This window comes from Bombina bombina, chromosome 5 (genome assembly GCF_027579735.1).
Source record: "Bombina bombina isolate aBomBom1 chromosome 5, aBomBom1.pri, whole genome shotgun sequence".
NCBI lineage: Eukaryota > Metazoa > Chordata > Amphibia > Anura > Bombinatoridae > Bombina > Bombina bombina.
In genome coordinates this window covers 836,701,677-836,715,605 of record NC_069503.1, presented here as the reverse complement: position 1 = coordinate 836,715,605, position 13,929 = coordinate 836,701,677, and the positions used below count along the sequence as shown (strand labels likewise).

General features: G+C 45.3%; 1 protein-coding gene across 1 annotated transcript in view; it reads left to right on the top strand.

Annotated features, from left to right (window-relative positions):
• Nucleotides 1-11,124: 11,124 nt before the first annotated feature.
• TYMS (thymidylate synthetase) overlaps nt 11,125-13,929 on the top strand; it is a 111,164-nt gene continuing 108,359 nt past the window's right edge. Inside the window, exons 1-2 of the mRNA XM_053714963.1 lie at nt 11,125-11,276; nt 11,446-11,596. Of these exons, the coding sequence (XP_053570938.1) occupies nt 11,232-11,276; nt 11,446-11,596 (196 nt within the window). The 5' untranslated portion in view covers nt 11,125-11,231. The remainder of the gene's footprint in view (nt 11,277-11,445; nt 11,597-13,929) is intronic.

Here is a 13,929-nt window from a genome sequence, read left to right as displayed (position 1 = left end):
ATTGGCTGATTGGATCAGCCAATCGGATTGAACTTGATTCTGATTGGCTGATTCCATCAGCCAATCAGAATTTTCCTACCTTAATTCCGATTGGCTGATAGAATCCTATCAGCCAATCGGAATTCGACGGACGCCATCTTGGATGACGTCATTTAAAGGAACCGTCATTCGGCGAGTAGGCGTCGGTAGAAGAGGATGTTCCGCGTCGGCTGGAAGATGATGGCTCCGGAAGAAAGAAGATTGAAGATGCTGCTTCATAGAAGACTTCATCCCGATGATGGACTTCTTCAGCGCCCGCTTGGATCAAGACTTCAGCCCGATGATGGATTTCTTCAGCCGCCGCTTGGATCCAGACTTCAGCCCGAGGATGGACGTCACTCTTCAGCCCCCCGCTTGGGCTTGGATCAAGACTTCGGAACCTCTTCTGGACCAATCGGTGAACCTGGCATGGTGAAGACAAGGTAGGGAGATCTTCAGGGGCTTAGTGTTAGGTTTATTTAAGGGGGGTTTGGGTTAGATTAGGGGTATGTGGGTGGTGGGTTGTAATGTGGGGGGGTATTGTATGTTTTTTTTTACAGGCAAAAGAGCTGAATTCTTTGGGGCATGCCCCGCAAAGGGCCCTTTTAAGGGCTGGTAAGGTAAAAGAGCTTTGAACTTTTGTAATTTAGAATAGGGTAGGGCATTTTTTTATTTTGGGGGTCTGTTATTTTATTAGGGGGCTTAGAGTAGGTGTAATTAGTTTAAAATTGTTGTAATTTTTTTCTAATGTTTGTAAATATTTTTTTCTTTTTTGTAACTTAGTTCTTTTTTATTTTTTGTACTTTAGTTAGTTTATTTAATTGTATTTATTTGTAGGAATTGTATTTAATTTATTTATTGATAGTGTAGTGTTAGGTTTAATTGTAGATAATTGTAGGTATTTTATTTAATTAATTTATTGATAGTGTAGTGTTAGGTTTAATTGTAACTTAGGTTAGGATTTATTTTACAGGTAATTTTGTAATTATTTTAACTAGGTAACTATTAAATAGTTATTAACTATTTAATAGCTATTGTACCTGGTTAAAATAAATACAAAGTTGCCTGTAAAATAAATATTAATCCTAAAATAGCTACAATATAATTATTTGTTATATTGTAGCTATATTAGGGTTTATTTTACAGGTAAGTATTTAGCTTTAAATAGGAATAAGTTATTTAATAAGAGTTAATTTATTTCGTTAGAATAAAATTATATTTAACTTAGGGGGGTGTTAGGGTTAGGGTTAGAATTAGCTTTAGGGGTTAAAAAATTTATTAGAGTAGCGGTGAGCTCCGATCGGCAGATTAGGGGTTAATACTTGAAGTTAGGTGTCGGCGATGTTAGGGAGGGCAGATTAGGGGTTAATACTATTTATTATAGGGTTATTGAGGCAGGAGTGAGGCGGATTAGGGGTTAATAACTTTATTATAATAGCGGCGCGGTCCGGTCGGCAGATTAGGGGTTAATAAGTGTAGGTAGGTAGCGCAGACGTTGGGGGCGGCATATTAGGGGTTAATAAATATAATATAGGGGTCGGCGGTGTTAGGGGCAGCAGATTAGGGGTTCATAGGGATAATGTAGGTGGCAGCGGTGTGCGGTCAGCAGATTAGGGGTTAAAAAATTTTAATAGAGTGGCGGCGATGTGGGGGGACCTCGGTTTAGGGGTACATAGGTAGTTTATGGGTGTTAGTGTACTTTAGAGCACAGTAGTTAAGAGTTTTATAAACCGGCGTTAGCCCAGAAAGCTCTTAACTACTGTTTTTTTTCTGCGGCTGGAGTTTTGTCGTTAGATTTCTAACGCTCACTTCAGCCACGACTCTAAATACCGGCGTTAGAAAGATCCCATTGAAAAGATAGGATACGCAATTGACGTAAGGGGATCTGCGGTATGGAAAAGTCGCGGCTGGAAAGTGAGCGTTAGACCCTTTAATGACTGACTCTAAATACCGGCGGTAGCACAAAACCAGCGTTAGGAGCCTCTAACGCTGGTTTTGACGGCTACCGCCCAACTCTAAATCTAGCCGTATGTTTCCACAGCTTGGCCTTAAGGCCAAAAACTTTCAGGATAGGTGGGGATACCACAGGCTAAATCAACTATTTCAAATGCCAATATAAGGGTAATGGAAATACTTGTAAACAATTTAATATACTTTAACAGGTAAAGTGGATCATTGGGAACAAATTAAAGGGGAGAACATTTTTGAGTAAACTGTCCCTTTAACTTAGGGAAATATTTGGATTTATTTTTGATAGATTCCCACCAGTCTTGTTCTTTAGATCCTTCTTTAGATTGTAATAATTCTTCCATCACTTGTAAGGTAGATATTTCATCTTCTGACCAAAAATTGTTGTAATTTTTTTTTTTATATTGAGTCCAGTATCTTCTTTCTTCATAAATAGTTTTGACAATTGATGTCAGCATAACAAATGTCCCCAATGGCTTTATATTTAGAGCTTTAAGTGCCATGTGTATTGCCCAGCAAGGTAACCTCAGTACTAAATGAAATTACGTGTTTTTTGTTTAATTTCCCAAAAGCAGAACTCATTGCCTAATTACAGACATAAAGTGTGTGACGGATACCCGACTACCCCGACTGCGTAGCTCCGCCAAAAAGGTCCTGCTTCCTCCCTGCCGACTGCAGCTGTGTAGCCGCAGAGTGATTACAGCCAGTAGCCCACCCTGATACCAGACAGCACCAGTATTCAGGATCCCACCCTGTGACAGACTCCAGCTACCCAGACTGTGTAGCTCTGCCAGAGGGTCCTTCCTATCCCTGACAACAGGTCGCTATGTAGAAGAGAAAGTGATTATAGCAATCCCCACCCAAATAACTAGACAGACTAGCATTCAGGTGAAACAAGAACTGATTTTATTAGGAAACACACACTCCTTTTATACACAAACAAAGGGTCTTATCTTACTCCCAAATCTCCCGCCATTCCTGCCCCTCCAGACAGGCTGGCGCCTGCCATAGCAGCCACAGTTCCACAGAATCACAGGACCCAGAGGTGGTGGTTTTGGGGTGATCCCGGGGGTGATTTCCATGGTGTCATTTGAAAGCTCTCAGTCCCCAGATGCCACAGTCCAAAAAGCAGTGTGATTCATTACTGGGGACCGGAGTTACAGCCTGGTAAAGATAGGGGGTTTCGGGTTTCCAAAACCCCTGGTTCCCAAAGGAGCTCCCCTCCGGCAATTTCCCCCACCTCTTGTCTTCCCTAGGGGCTACCAATCCCCAAAAGAGCGGAGCTCTGGGGCAAAGGACCGCTGGAGCCACCAGGGGTAAAGTTAGCGGGTGTCTGGCGTGATGCAGCCGACCAGGAGTTCTAGGAGCCCGGCAAAGGGTTAGGCGAGTATCTGTTGCGGTGTAGCCGGCCGTTCCAGGAGCCACAGTTCCAGGAGCCCGGCCAGCCTAGAAGGGTTTTCCCGGTCAGAGATCAGCTCTTCTCTGACAAGGTTCACATAGTAAAAACAACAGATATCACAAATCTGGGAGATCCTGTAAGCCCTGAAATGGCCAAATCTGATGTAGAAAGGAGTCAGCCAGGCAGTAGGGGGGTAGCCTTGGTGGTCTGGTATCCGTGACACAGTGCAAAATAGCTGTGTGCCAGCAGCGAAGAGGGTACCTGGACCAGCCACGTCTCAACCTTGGAAAGTAGCAACAAATCAACCACAGGCGACGGGCAGGGGCCACATTGAGTCAGGGAGATACCTGCCGGTGTTTCCGGAGTAACCAGATTGGGCATCTGAGTGTTACCTGCCCAGAGAAAAATCAGCCTAAAGGGTGGGAAAGTGGCTGGGGGGCCAGCAGCTGTTTTGTTTGTGGGTGGGTCCTCAAAGAAGAAGCGGAGAGAGATAACCTACAGAGGGTATCTATGTGTGGCCATGTGGCAACAGGAAGAGTGGAGCTTTGATTACTTTGGTGCATCCTGGAATAGTAAATTGGAGGATATTATACCAGAGAGGATTGTGTTCATCCAAGAAATTGGGGAGTTTGTCCTGCAGTGTCTGTGACACAAGTGTACCTGGATTGGGGTGCCAGTTTTGTGGGTAGTGGGAATTTTGGAGAATATTTCTATTGAAGTTTTACTGGGGGATGATCTGGGCTGGATGTTTTGTCAGTATGCCCCAGGAGACAGACTGTCAGTGTTTAAACCAGTAATGTCTTGTTCCAGTGATAAGGGATGTATTGTAAATTATGGTTGCAATATTAAATCTCTTGAACATGGTTACTTAGACGGAGAGCCAAGGGTTAATGCAGCTTTGTGCCAAGGGTTAATGCAGCTTTGTGTTTGAACCAGTAGTGTCTTATTCCAGTGAGAAGGGATGTATTGCAATTGGTGGTAATAATGTGTGCCACGTAAAAAAGCAGAGCAACTGGTGGGAGAGCTTGGTTTGCCCCTGATGGGCGGAGAAGAGAGAGAAGGAAACCCTAGAGCAGAGCTTTCCAAACTTTTCATGTTGGTGACACTTTTTAGAGCTACATCATTTCGCGACACAGTAATTCAGTTGTACTAGCAAACAGTAAACTAACTTGTTTTAAGAGCTACCGAGACATACATAAATTGTATAATAACAAAATGTATTTACAAGTAACAGTATGTAAGTATGTGCAAGAATTAAAAAAAAGTTTAATAACACCAATAGCTTCTTACTATTTTAATGGGATGTATCAGGTTGATGGGATGAACACAGTTTCTGAATATTTGGTGGAATATTATATAAAGATACTCACATTTTTAAGCTTCCACTTCCTATCCATATATCAAGAGCAGGAGCAGCAATGCACTACTGGGAGCTAGCTGCAAACCGCCCCCCCACACTGACTTCTGACTTCAGCACAGCGTTTAAGCTGCCGCCCTCAGAGCTCTGTGAGTCTGACTGACTACTGCCCACGCTGCAAACACACTGCTGTTCCACTTATTGACTACACGTGCAGTCACAAGCCGATTGAGGAGACTACACGTGCAGTCAGGAGCCAATGTGCTGCCAACAGGAATAGTTTCAGTTCCTGAGCTGCGCCAATAGGTTAAGATGATCTGTGACCCACTAGGTATCAATCACGTGTCAACCATGTGATATGCATAGCAGGCAGGCGGAAAGTCGGAAACCCCAAAAAAATAAAAATTTAAAAAAATTTGTGCTGAAGCAGGGACACACCTACACACTGCCGCCGACACATTAATGTGTCACGACACACAGTTTGGAAAGCACTGCCCTAGAGGTTCCTGGACTCTGTAGCAGTGTTATGTCTGATGTATTGTATGCAAATGTGAGAAGGCAACATGGTTGGGAGGAAGGGCAGAATGAGTGTGTGTATCCATCTATTCTTGAACCAGTATTGCATGCCCAGGGGAGAGAGGGGTATTGTGTGTTAAAAGGACACTCAAGTAAAAATAAAATTTCATGAATCAGATAGAGCATGCAGTTTTAAAGGGACATTAAGCACTTTGAGATTGTAATATCAAATTATAAATCTTATATATAAATTAAAGTTTGCAATACACTTTTATTATTTATTTTGTCCCGTTTTCCTGTAATTCCATTCAGAAATTGTGAACTTTTCAGTTCCAGTAAGAAATGGAAGTGCAGAACACTGTAATTTTCCTCACAGCCATTGGCTGCACACTCCAGTGACCTATTTATAACTGCCCCTAATTGGCCACAGCAGAGAAGGTAACCTAAGTTACAACATGGCAGCTCTCATTGTTTTATAAACACTAAATCTTTACAATTATTTTGTCAATATTTAGAGAACTTATGAAACTTTAAAAAATACATCTACATGTTATTCTCAGGCTAATGTTCTTTTTGAATGCATCATTCTATCTAGCATTTATTTATTGTTTAATCTCCTTTAAAGATACTTTCCAATTTACTTCCATTATCAAATTTTGCACAATCTTTTTATATTCACACTTTATGGGGAACAAAATCCTACTGAGCATGTGCACAAGCTCAAATGGTATACGTATATTAGTCTGTGATTGGTTGATGTCTGTCACATGATACAGTGGGCCGGATAATGGGAGAAAATAAAAAATTTGTCGGAAAAAAATCTACTGCTTATTTTAAATTCAGAGTAAGTGTTATTGTATTGTCTTTTTATTATCCACTTGATAATTATGCAATTCTACTGCATTGAGTGGTCCTTTAAGCATCTAGTGAAGGAATGCTGGGGGCTGCAGTGGTGTCACTAGGGTTGGTGTCACCCGGTGCGGTAAGTTATGGTGTCAACCCCCCCCAGAAAACAGACACATACAAACACAAAAACACAGGCACAAACACATACAAACACTCAGACACACTTAAAAACACAATCAGATGCACACACAAACACTCGGAAACACACTGTGAAACACACACAAAAACACTCAGGCACACACACAAAAACACTCAGGCACACACACAAAAACACTCAGGCACATACACAAACACTCAGACACACACACAAAAACACTCAGGCACACACACAAAAACACTCAGGCACACACACAGAAACACTCAGGCACACACACAAAAACACTCAGACACACAAACAAAAACACTCAGACACACACACAAACACTCAGACACACACACACAAACACACTCACACAAAAACACTCAGACACACACACAAAAACTCAGACACACACACATACAAAATATGTAAACTGCACTGCATTAATTATAAAGCTCATGCCTAGAGCTGCTCCCTGGCTCAGCAGAGCATCAAATGAAAGATAAACAGAGCACTCTATAATCACTAAATAAATCACTAAAGAAAAGGTTTAGGTGCGCAAACTATGAAAATTCTGCTCTCTGACTCTGTCCCAAGTCTGTCAGTGCACAGCCCCGGGCCACGTGCCTACCGCTTCTTATGGCCAATCACCTCTGCACTCTGGCCACCCCCAGACCCCCCCTCCTACCTCTTCAGTGTGCACTTAGTGAACCGTAACCGTACCGGTCTGGTGGGCATCATACGTGGCTCCTTCACTTTAGAGACACTGTCAGACAGTCATGCGGTCAGGTGCCAGGCATCCCCATCATGATTTCCCGGTTCCCGTTTAGAGAGACAGCACAGCAGTGAGTGACTCCACTGCTCCACACGTCACAGAGCAGTGAGCACAGATAGGCAGGCAGGTTTAGGCTAGCAGCGCAACTTTCGCAAGCCCCACGGCACGCCCACAACATTCATAGTGAAATTGGTCAGGGGAGGAGCAAAGTACAAACAAGCAAAAGCAGCAAAACTATTTGTGGAAATTGCAGCGCTGGCTCAAGGGGCAAAAAAATTAAAATTAAGTGTCTACAACTTCCCCAGGCCCACTAATGTTCACAAATGCTGGCCCCTCTAATAAAAAAATCTATGCATCTCTACATTGTATTTCTTTGAATTTCAATACAATTTAAAAAAAAAAAAAAAAATTCTGGTGGTGTCACCCCCTAGAGGGTGTCACCCAGGTGCGGCCCGCACCCCCCTAGTGACGCCACTGGGGGGCTGGGTTTGATATACCCCAGGAAAAGGTAGAATGTGTGGAGTGAAATAAGACGGCTTATGTGACATGCCTGGTGCCTGAGTGTAGTGTGCCAGCTGAGTGTGGTGAACGGGGGCAGGAGAAGAGGCTTGTTATCTGGTTCACACTGAGGTAAGATGTACTCTTAGTGAGGGATGCCTGGCTCAGTTATGCAGCTGGCAAGGAGAACAGGCGACAGGGATGTGCCAGTCTCTCAAACAGCATTGCATACGCCAGTAGGAATGGCTGGTACAGCTGGGGTAGGGACCAGAGCACCCACCTGTACTGTTACAGAGGGTGGGACAGGATGGGACACCAAGTGTGTTTGTGCTCCCACCCTGCAGGGATGGTATATGGGAAGAAAAGGGGGAGGAGATGGTATTTTTATCCTATAGTTATATCTTTGTGCACTGGATGAATGTGTGGGCCCAGGAGCTACACTGTCGAGTAAACTGCTGTACCTACAGAGCATACAGGGGGAAAGGTGTTAACAGTGGGTTATCTGGCCTGAGCTGTGTAAGAACTGCCTTTAGTCCCCTTGAAAGTCACCATAAGGGAGTTCTTGTTCTCTTTATGAGTGCGTGTGAGGAGAGTCTGACATCTAACAAGGGAGTGCTAACTACTGCAGTGGGTGAGTGGATGCACAGGGAGTGCAAAATGGGCAAACCTGGTATTATGATCGGGAAAGGACTAGGTTTTAGGTAAACATAAGGGAACAGCGTAGGCTTGCCCCCTCTCTCCACTATCTTTAAGGGGAGGTGTCATGAGGAGTAGTAGATGCCTGTAATAGTTGTTGAGCAGAGGTAGTAAGATATCCCAGCATTGCCATGGTTAACTTCAATTGCTTGTTTTTGTGTGTAACATTGTGTGTATGTTTCTAGCCCTCCTTGTCTGTGCTTATGCAAAGATGTGAGATTATTTGATCAAAAGAACCGCTGCTGTGCATATAGCTCGAAGACTGTTCTTGGGGGCTCTAACAGATAAGGAACATGAGCTATGGGAATTCCATATCTAGGTCAAAGAAAGAACTCAAACTCAGAAATAAAGTGTCATAAACTGATGGTGTGAGCATGGAACACCCTCCCGCTGCACCTCAGACAATTCCCCTCCCTTACAAAGTTCAGAAAGGACATCTTTGACTGAACACTCATCCCCCCCCCCCATCTGCTTTCACTTAGCGCTTTGAGACCCTCACGGGTGATTAGTTTGCGCTCTATAAGTACCCAATAGATAGATAGAAAGGGGGCTGGCTTTGCTGGACAAAGGAAAAGGCTCAGGTATATAGTTGAATTCCAGCCCAAGATTCAGTTAGAGCTTCTCTACATTTTATTTGAACAACATCAGAAAGGATTTAACACAAAGTTCCCACTGACCTACTGTAAGGTTATCTGTGATACTTGAGTAACTGTAGGTTCTGTGTTTTTTTGTTGTTTTTTTAAATAAAACTTATTTTGAAATTTGTCAGGAAAAAAATCTACTATTCATGTGAAATTCAAACTAACTGCTTTTGAATTGTTTATGTACTATGCATTTATTAATTGTACTATTCTACTGTTTAGTGGACCTTTAAAGGAACAGTACACCAATTTTCATATAACTGCATGTAATATATACTACTATAAAGAAGAATATGCACATATACTGATCTGAAAATCCAGTATAAAACCTTTTAAAAACTTACTTAGAAGCTCCAGGTTTAGCACTGTTGATTACGTTTGCATGAACACCCAGGGAAAGTGACTAAATTGCAGACACTCCCCCCTCCCCTTTCCCTGCATATGAAAAGACAGAGTATACAAACAGAAGTCAGCAGTAGATTGGAAAAGTAAGTCTGCTTCTGACACCGTGGGGCTTGGTTAGGAGTCTGAAAATATGCACAATGTTATTAAAAGAAATAAGCAAAACTAAATATTGTTACAAAAACACTCCCTGATGGGCTATATAAATGGATCATCTACAAAACATTATGCAAAGAAAAGTTTGGTGTATAATGTCCCTTTAAAGGAGGGGTCACATATACAGGTGCCTATCTGATGACCACTATAGCAACAGCAATCACTTGACAGAAAACAAACATTAGGGTGGTGGTGTATCACCTTTTGCCCACCACAATATATAGACAAAGTTGAGACGTAATATTTAAAAGCAACAATGCTTGTCTTTCAGCATTTACAGCATTGGTTCTATTTTGAGGGTTCTGGCAAATTTTAAGTGGCATTTTTTACACTCTATCCATATAAATATATTATAAGACCCCTAATTTGAAAGTATAAAAAGTTCTCATTATTCAAATAAGGAGTTTCACGTCCTTGAAGCTATCAAGTGATCTGCATAGTAATACAGATCACCTCCTGGCAGCAACCGCCAGCCTAACCTTGTTGTGTTGTTGTTAGGTCTCAAAGATCCATGTTTCTATTAAATAATAATTCCAGGAATATCAAAATAAAAGGGAGACTTGGGAAAATGTAAAAATAGATTATATATGTTATGAAAGTCTTTATAGGATGATATTTAGCACAACTTTGTATTTTGTGTGGTTATATATATATATATATATATATATATATACATGCATATATAGTGCATTATTTAAATATAATTTTCATTTGTCTGATAGCTTGTCCATTCCTGACCACTGTCAAAATATCCTGTATGTGCCTAAAAGCTTACCAGGGACAGTCTCATCCAGAATCTGTATTGTTTAAAAAGATAATCTCTTTATTACTCATTCACCAGTTTTGCATAACCAACACGGTTATTTTAATATACTTTTTACCTCTGTGATTATCTTGTATATAAGCCTCTGCAGACTGCCCCCTTATTCCAGTTCTTTTGAAAGACTTGCATTTTAGCCAATCAGTGCTGACTCGTAAATAACTCTGCAGAAGTGAGCACAATCTTATCTGTATGAGACACACATGAACTAGCGCTGTCCAGCTGTGAAAAATGTCAAAATGCACTGAGATAAGAGGCAGCCTTCAAAAGGCTTAGAAATTAGCATGAATCTAGGTTTAACGTTCAACAAAGAATACTAAGAGAACAAAGCAAATGTTATGCTAAAAGTACATTGGAAAGTTGTTTACAATTACATGAACGTTTAATTTTGACTAATCTGTCCCTTTAACCATTAGGTCTGATGCCTAGTATAGATTTTTGGCATATTATTTGCCTACTGTAACATATATGTCAGAAATCTTCATGACAATGTTTCTGTTGTCTTCCTCTTGCTTAAAGGAACACTAAACCCAATTTTTTTCTTTCATGATTCAGATAAAGCATGAGATTTTAAACAACTTTCTAATTTACTCCTATTATAAATTTTTCTTTGTTCTCATGCTATCTTGATTTGAAAAAGCAGTACTGTAAGCTTTAGAGCCAGCCCATTTTTTGTTCAGCACTTGGGTAGCACTTGCTGATTTGTGGCTAAATGTAGCAAACCAATTAGCAAGCGCTACCCAGGTGCTGAACTAAAAATGGGCCAGCTCCTAACCTTTCATTTACTGCTTGGAGCAAAATTAATTATACAGTATATTATATACATCACATGCACCATTTATATGTACATGCATTCCCTGCAAGCTAGACAGCCGATATCATTATCTATTCTAATTTCCAGGGGTGGGGAGAGTAAAGTCACGTCAGGCGCTGGCGTTCAACTTCAAGAATAAAGCAAAATACCCGCGTAAACTCAAACTGGTATACTTCCTAAGCAAGAATGCCTGCTGTAACTGACGTGATCGCCCCCGGTTCCCAGGAGCGGGTAAATTATATGTTAGGAATTCTAATGCAAAAATACAAGTACAGCTAATAAGGAAAATATATGAAATGATTATTAAGATATCCTAATAAAATTGGCGGGATTTCGTTTTAACCCATCGACTACTAAAAAGACACGCCGTTGGTAACCAAAGGGTTACATTTTTTTGTAGGCACCAGAAGAGGCTAAAGAAACGCCACATGATGAGTTGCAGTATTTAAGCCAGTTAACGTACATACTGGAGAACGGCTACCGCAAAGAAGACCGGACCGGTACTGGCACCCTCTCAGTATTTGGACAGCAGTCCCGGTACAGCTTGCGAGGTGAGGATAACATTTGGGTAATTTTAACGATCTTATTATAGGTGCCCACAGAAGGTCCGTTGACATTGAGCAGTTTCATAAAACAGCAATTTTCCCTTCGTGACTGGTTGTGTAACAGCAGCTGTCACGTTCAGCATTATACACACAGGCCCCCTACTCATGGAGCAAACGAGAGGGGGGGGGAGAGTGTGTGTGTGTTGGTGGTGGGGAGAGAGAGAGAGAGTGTGTGTGTGTGGGGAGAGAGAGAGTGTGTGTGTGGGGGGGGGGAAGAGAGAGAGGGAGAGAGTGTGTGTGTGGGGGGGGGGGGGAAGAGAGAGAGGGAGAGAGTGTGTGTGGGGGGGGGGGAAGAGAGAGAGGGAGAGAGAGTGTGGGGGGGGGGGGGGGAAGAGAGAGAGGGAGAGAGTGTGTGTGTGGGGGGGGGGAAGAGAGAGAGAGGGAGAGTGTGTGTGGGGGGGGAGAGAGAGAGAGTGTGTGTGTGGGGGGGAGAGAGAGAGAGAGTGTGTGTGTGGGGGGGAGAGAGAGAGAGAGTGTGTGTGTGGGGGGGAGAGAGAGAGAGAGAGTGTGTGTGTGGGGGGGGAGAGAGAGAGTGTGGGGGGGAGGGGGAGAGAGAGTGTGGGGGGGGGGGGGAGAGAGAGAGTGTGTGTGTGGGGAGAGAGAGAGTGTGTGGGGGGGGGGAGAGAGTGTGTGTGTGGGGAGAGAGAGAGTGTGTGGGGGGGGGGAGAGAGTGTGTGGGGGGGGAGAGAGAGAGTGTGTGGGGGGGGAGAGAGAGAGTGTGTGGGGGGGGGAGAGAGAGAGTGTGTGGGGGGGGAGAGAGAGAGTGTGTGGGGGGGGAGAGAGAGAGTGTGTGGGGGGGGAGAGAGAGAGTGTGTGGGGGGGGGAGAGAGAGAGTGTGTGGGGGGGGAGAGAGAGAGTGTGTGGGGGGGGAGAGAGAGAGTGTGTGTGAGGGAGGGTAAGAGAGTGTGTGTGTGTGTGGGGGGGGAGAGAGTGTGTGGGGGGGAGAGAGAGAGTGTGTGTGTGTGGGGGGGGAGAGAGTGTGTGGGGGGGAGAGAGAGAGAGAGTGTGTGGGGGGGGGGGAGAGAGTGTGGGGGGGGAGAGGGAGAGAGTGTGTGGGGGGGGGAGAGAGTGTGTGGGGGGGGGAGAGAGTGTGTGGGGGGGGGGGGGAGAGAGTGTGTGAGGGGGAGGGAGAGAGAGTGTGAGGGGGAGAGAGAGAGAGTGTGAGGGGGGGAGAGAGTGTGAGGGGGGGGGGGAGAGAGTGTGTGGGGGGAGAGAGAGAGAGTGTGTGGGGGGAGAGAGAGAGTGTGTGTGGGGGGGGGAGAGTGTGTGTGGGGGGGGAGAGAGTGTGTGGGGGGGGGGGGGGGAGAGTGTGTGTGGGGGGGGGGGGGAGAGTGTGTGTGGGGGGGGGGGGGAGAGAGTGTGTGGGGGGGAGAGAGTGTGTGTGGGGGGGGAGAGAGTGTGTGGGGGGGGGGGGGGAGAGAGTGTGTGGGGGGGGGGGGGGGAGAGAGTGTGTGGGGGGGGGGGGGGGAGAGAGTGTGTGGGGGGGGGGGGAGAGAGTGTGTGGGGGGGGGGGGAGAGAGTGTGTGTGGGGGGGGGAGAGAGTGTGTGTGGGGGGGGGGAGAGAGTGTGTGTGGGGGGGGGGAGAGAGTGTGTGTGGGGGGGGGAGAGAGTGTGTGTGGGGGGGGGGAGAGAGTGTGTGTGGGGGGGGGGGAGAGAGTGTGTGGGGGGGGAGAGAGTGTGTGGGGGGGGGGAGAGAGTGTGTGGGGGGGGGGAGAGTGTGTGGGGGACGGGGGGAGAGTGTGTGGGGGACGGGGGAGGGGAGAGTGTGTGGGGGGGGGGGGGAGAGTGTGTGGGGGGGGGGGAGAGAGAGAGAGTGTGTGTGTGTGGGGGGGGGAGAGAGAGAGTGTGTGTGGGGGGGGAGAGAGAGAGAGTGTGTGGGGGGGGAGAGAGAGAGAGAGTGTGTGGGGGGGGAGAGAGAGAGAGTGTGTGTGTGGGGGAGAGAGAGAGAGTGTGTGTGTGGGGGAGAGAGAGAGTGTGTGTGTGGGGGAGAGAGAGAGAGTGTGTGTGTGGGGGAGAGAGAGAGTGTGTGTGTGGGGAGAGAGTGTGTGTGTGGGAGAGGGAGAGTGTGTGTGTGGGAGAGGGAGAGTGAGAGTGTGTGTGTGGGGGGGGGGGAGTGAGAGTGTGTGTGTGGGAGAGGGAGAGGGAGAGTGTGTGTGTGGGAGAGGGAGAGGGAGAGTGTGTGTGTGGGAGAGGGAGAGTGAGAGTGTGTGTGTGTGGGGGGGGGAGAGTGAGAGTGTGTGTGTGGGAGAGGGAGAGTGAGAGTGTGTGTGTGGGGGGGG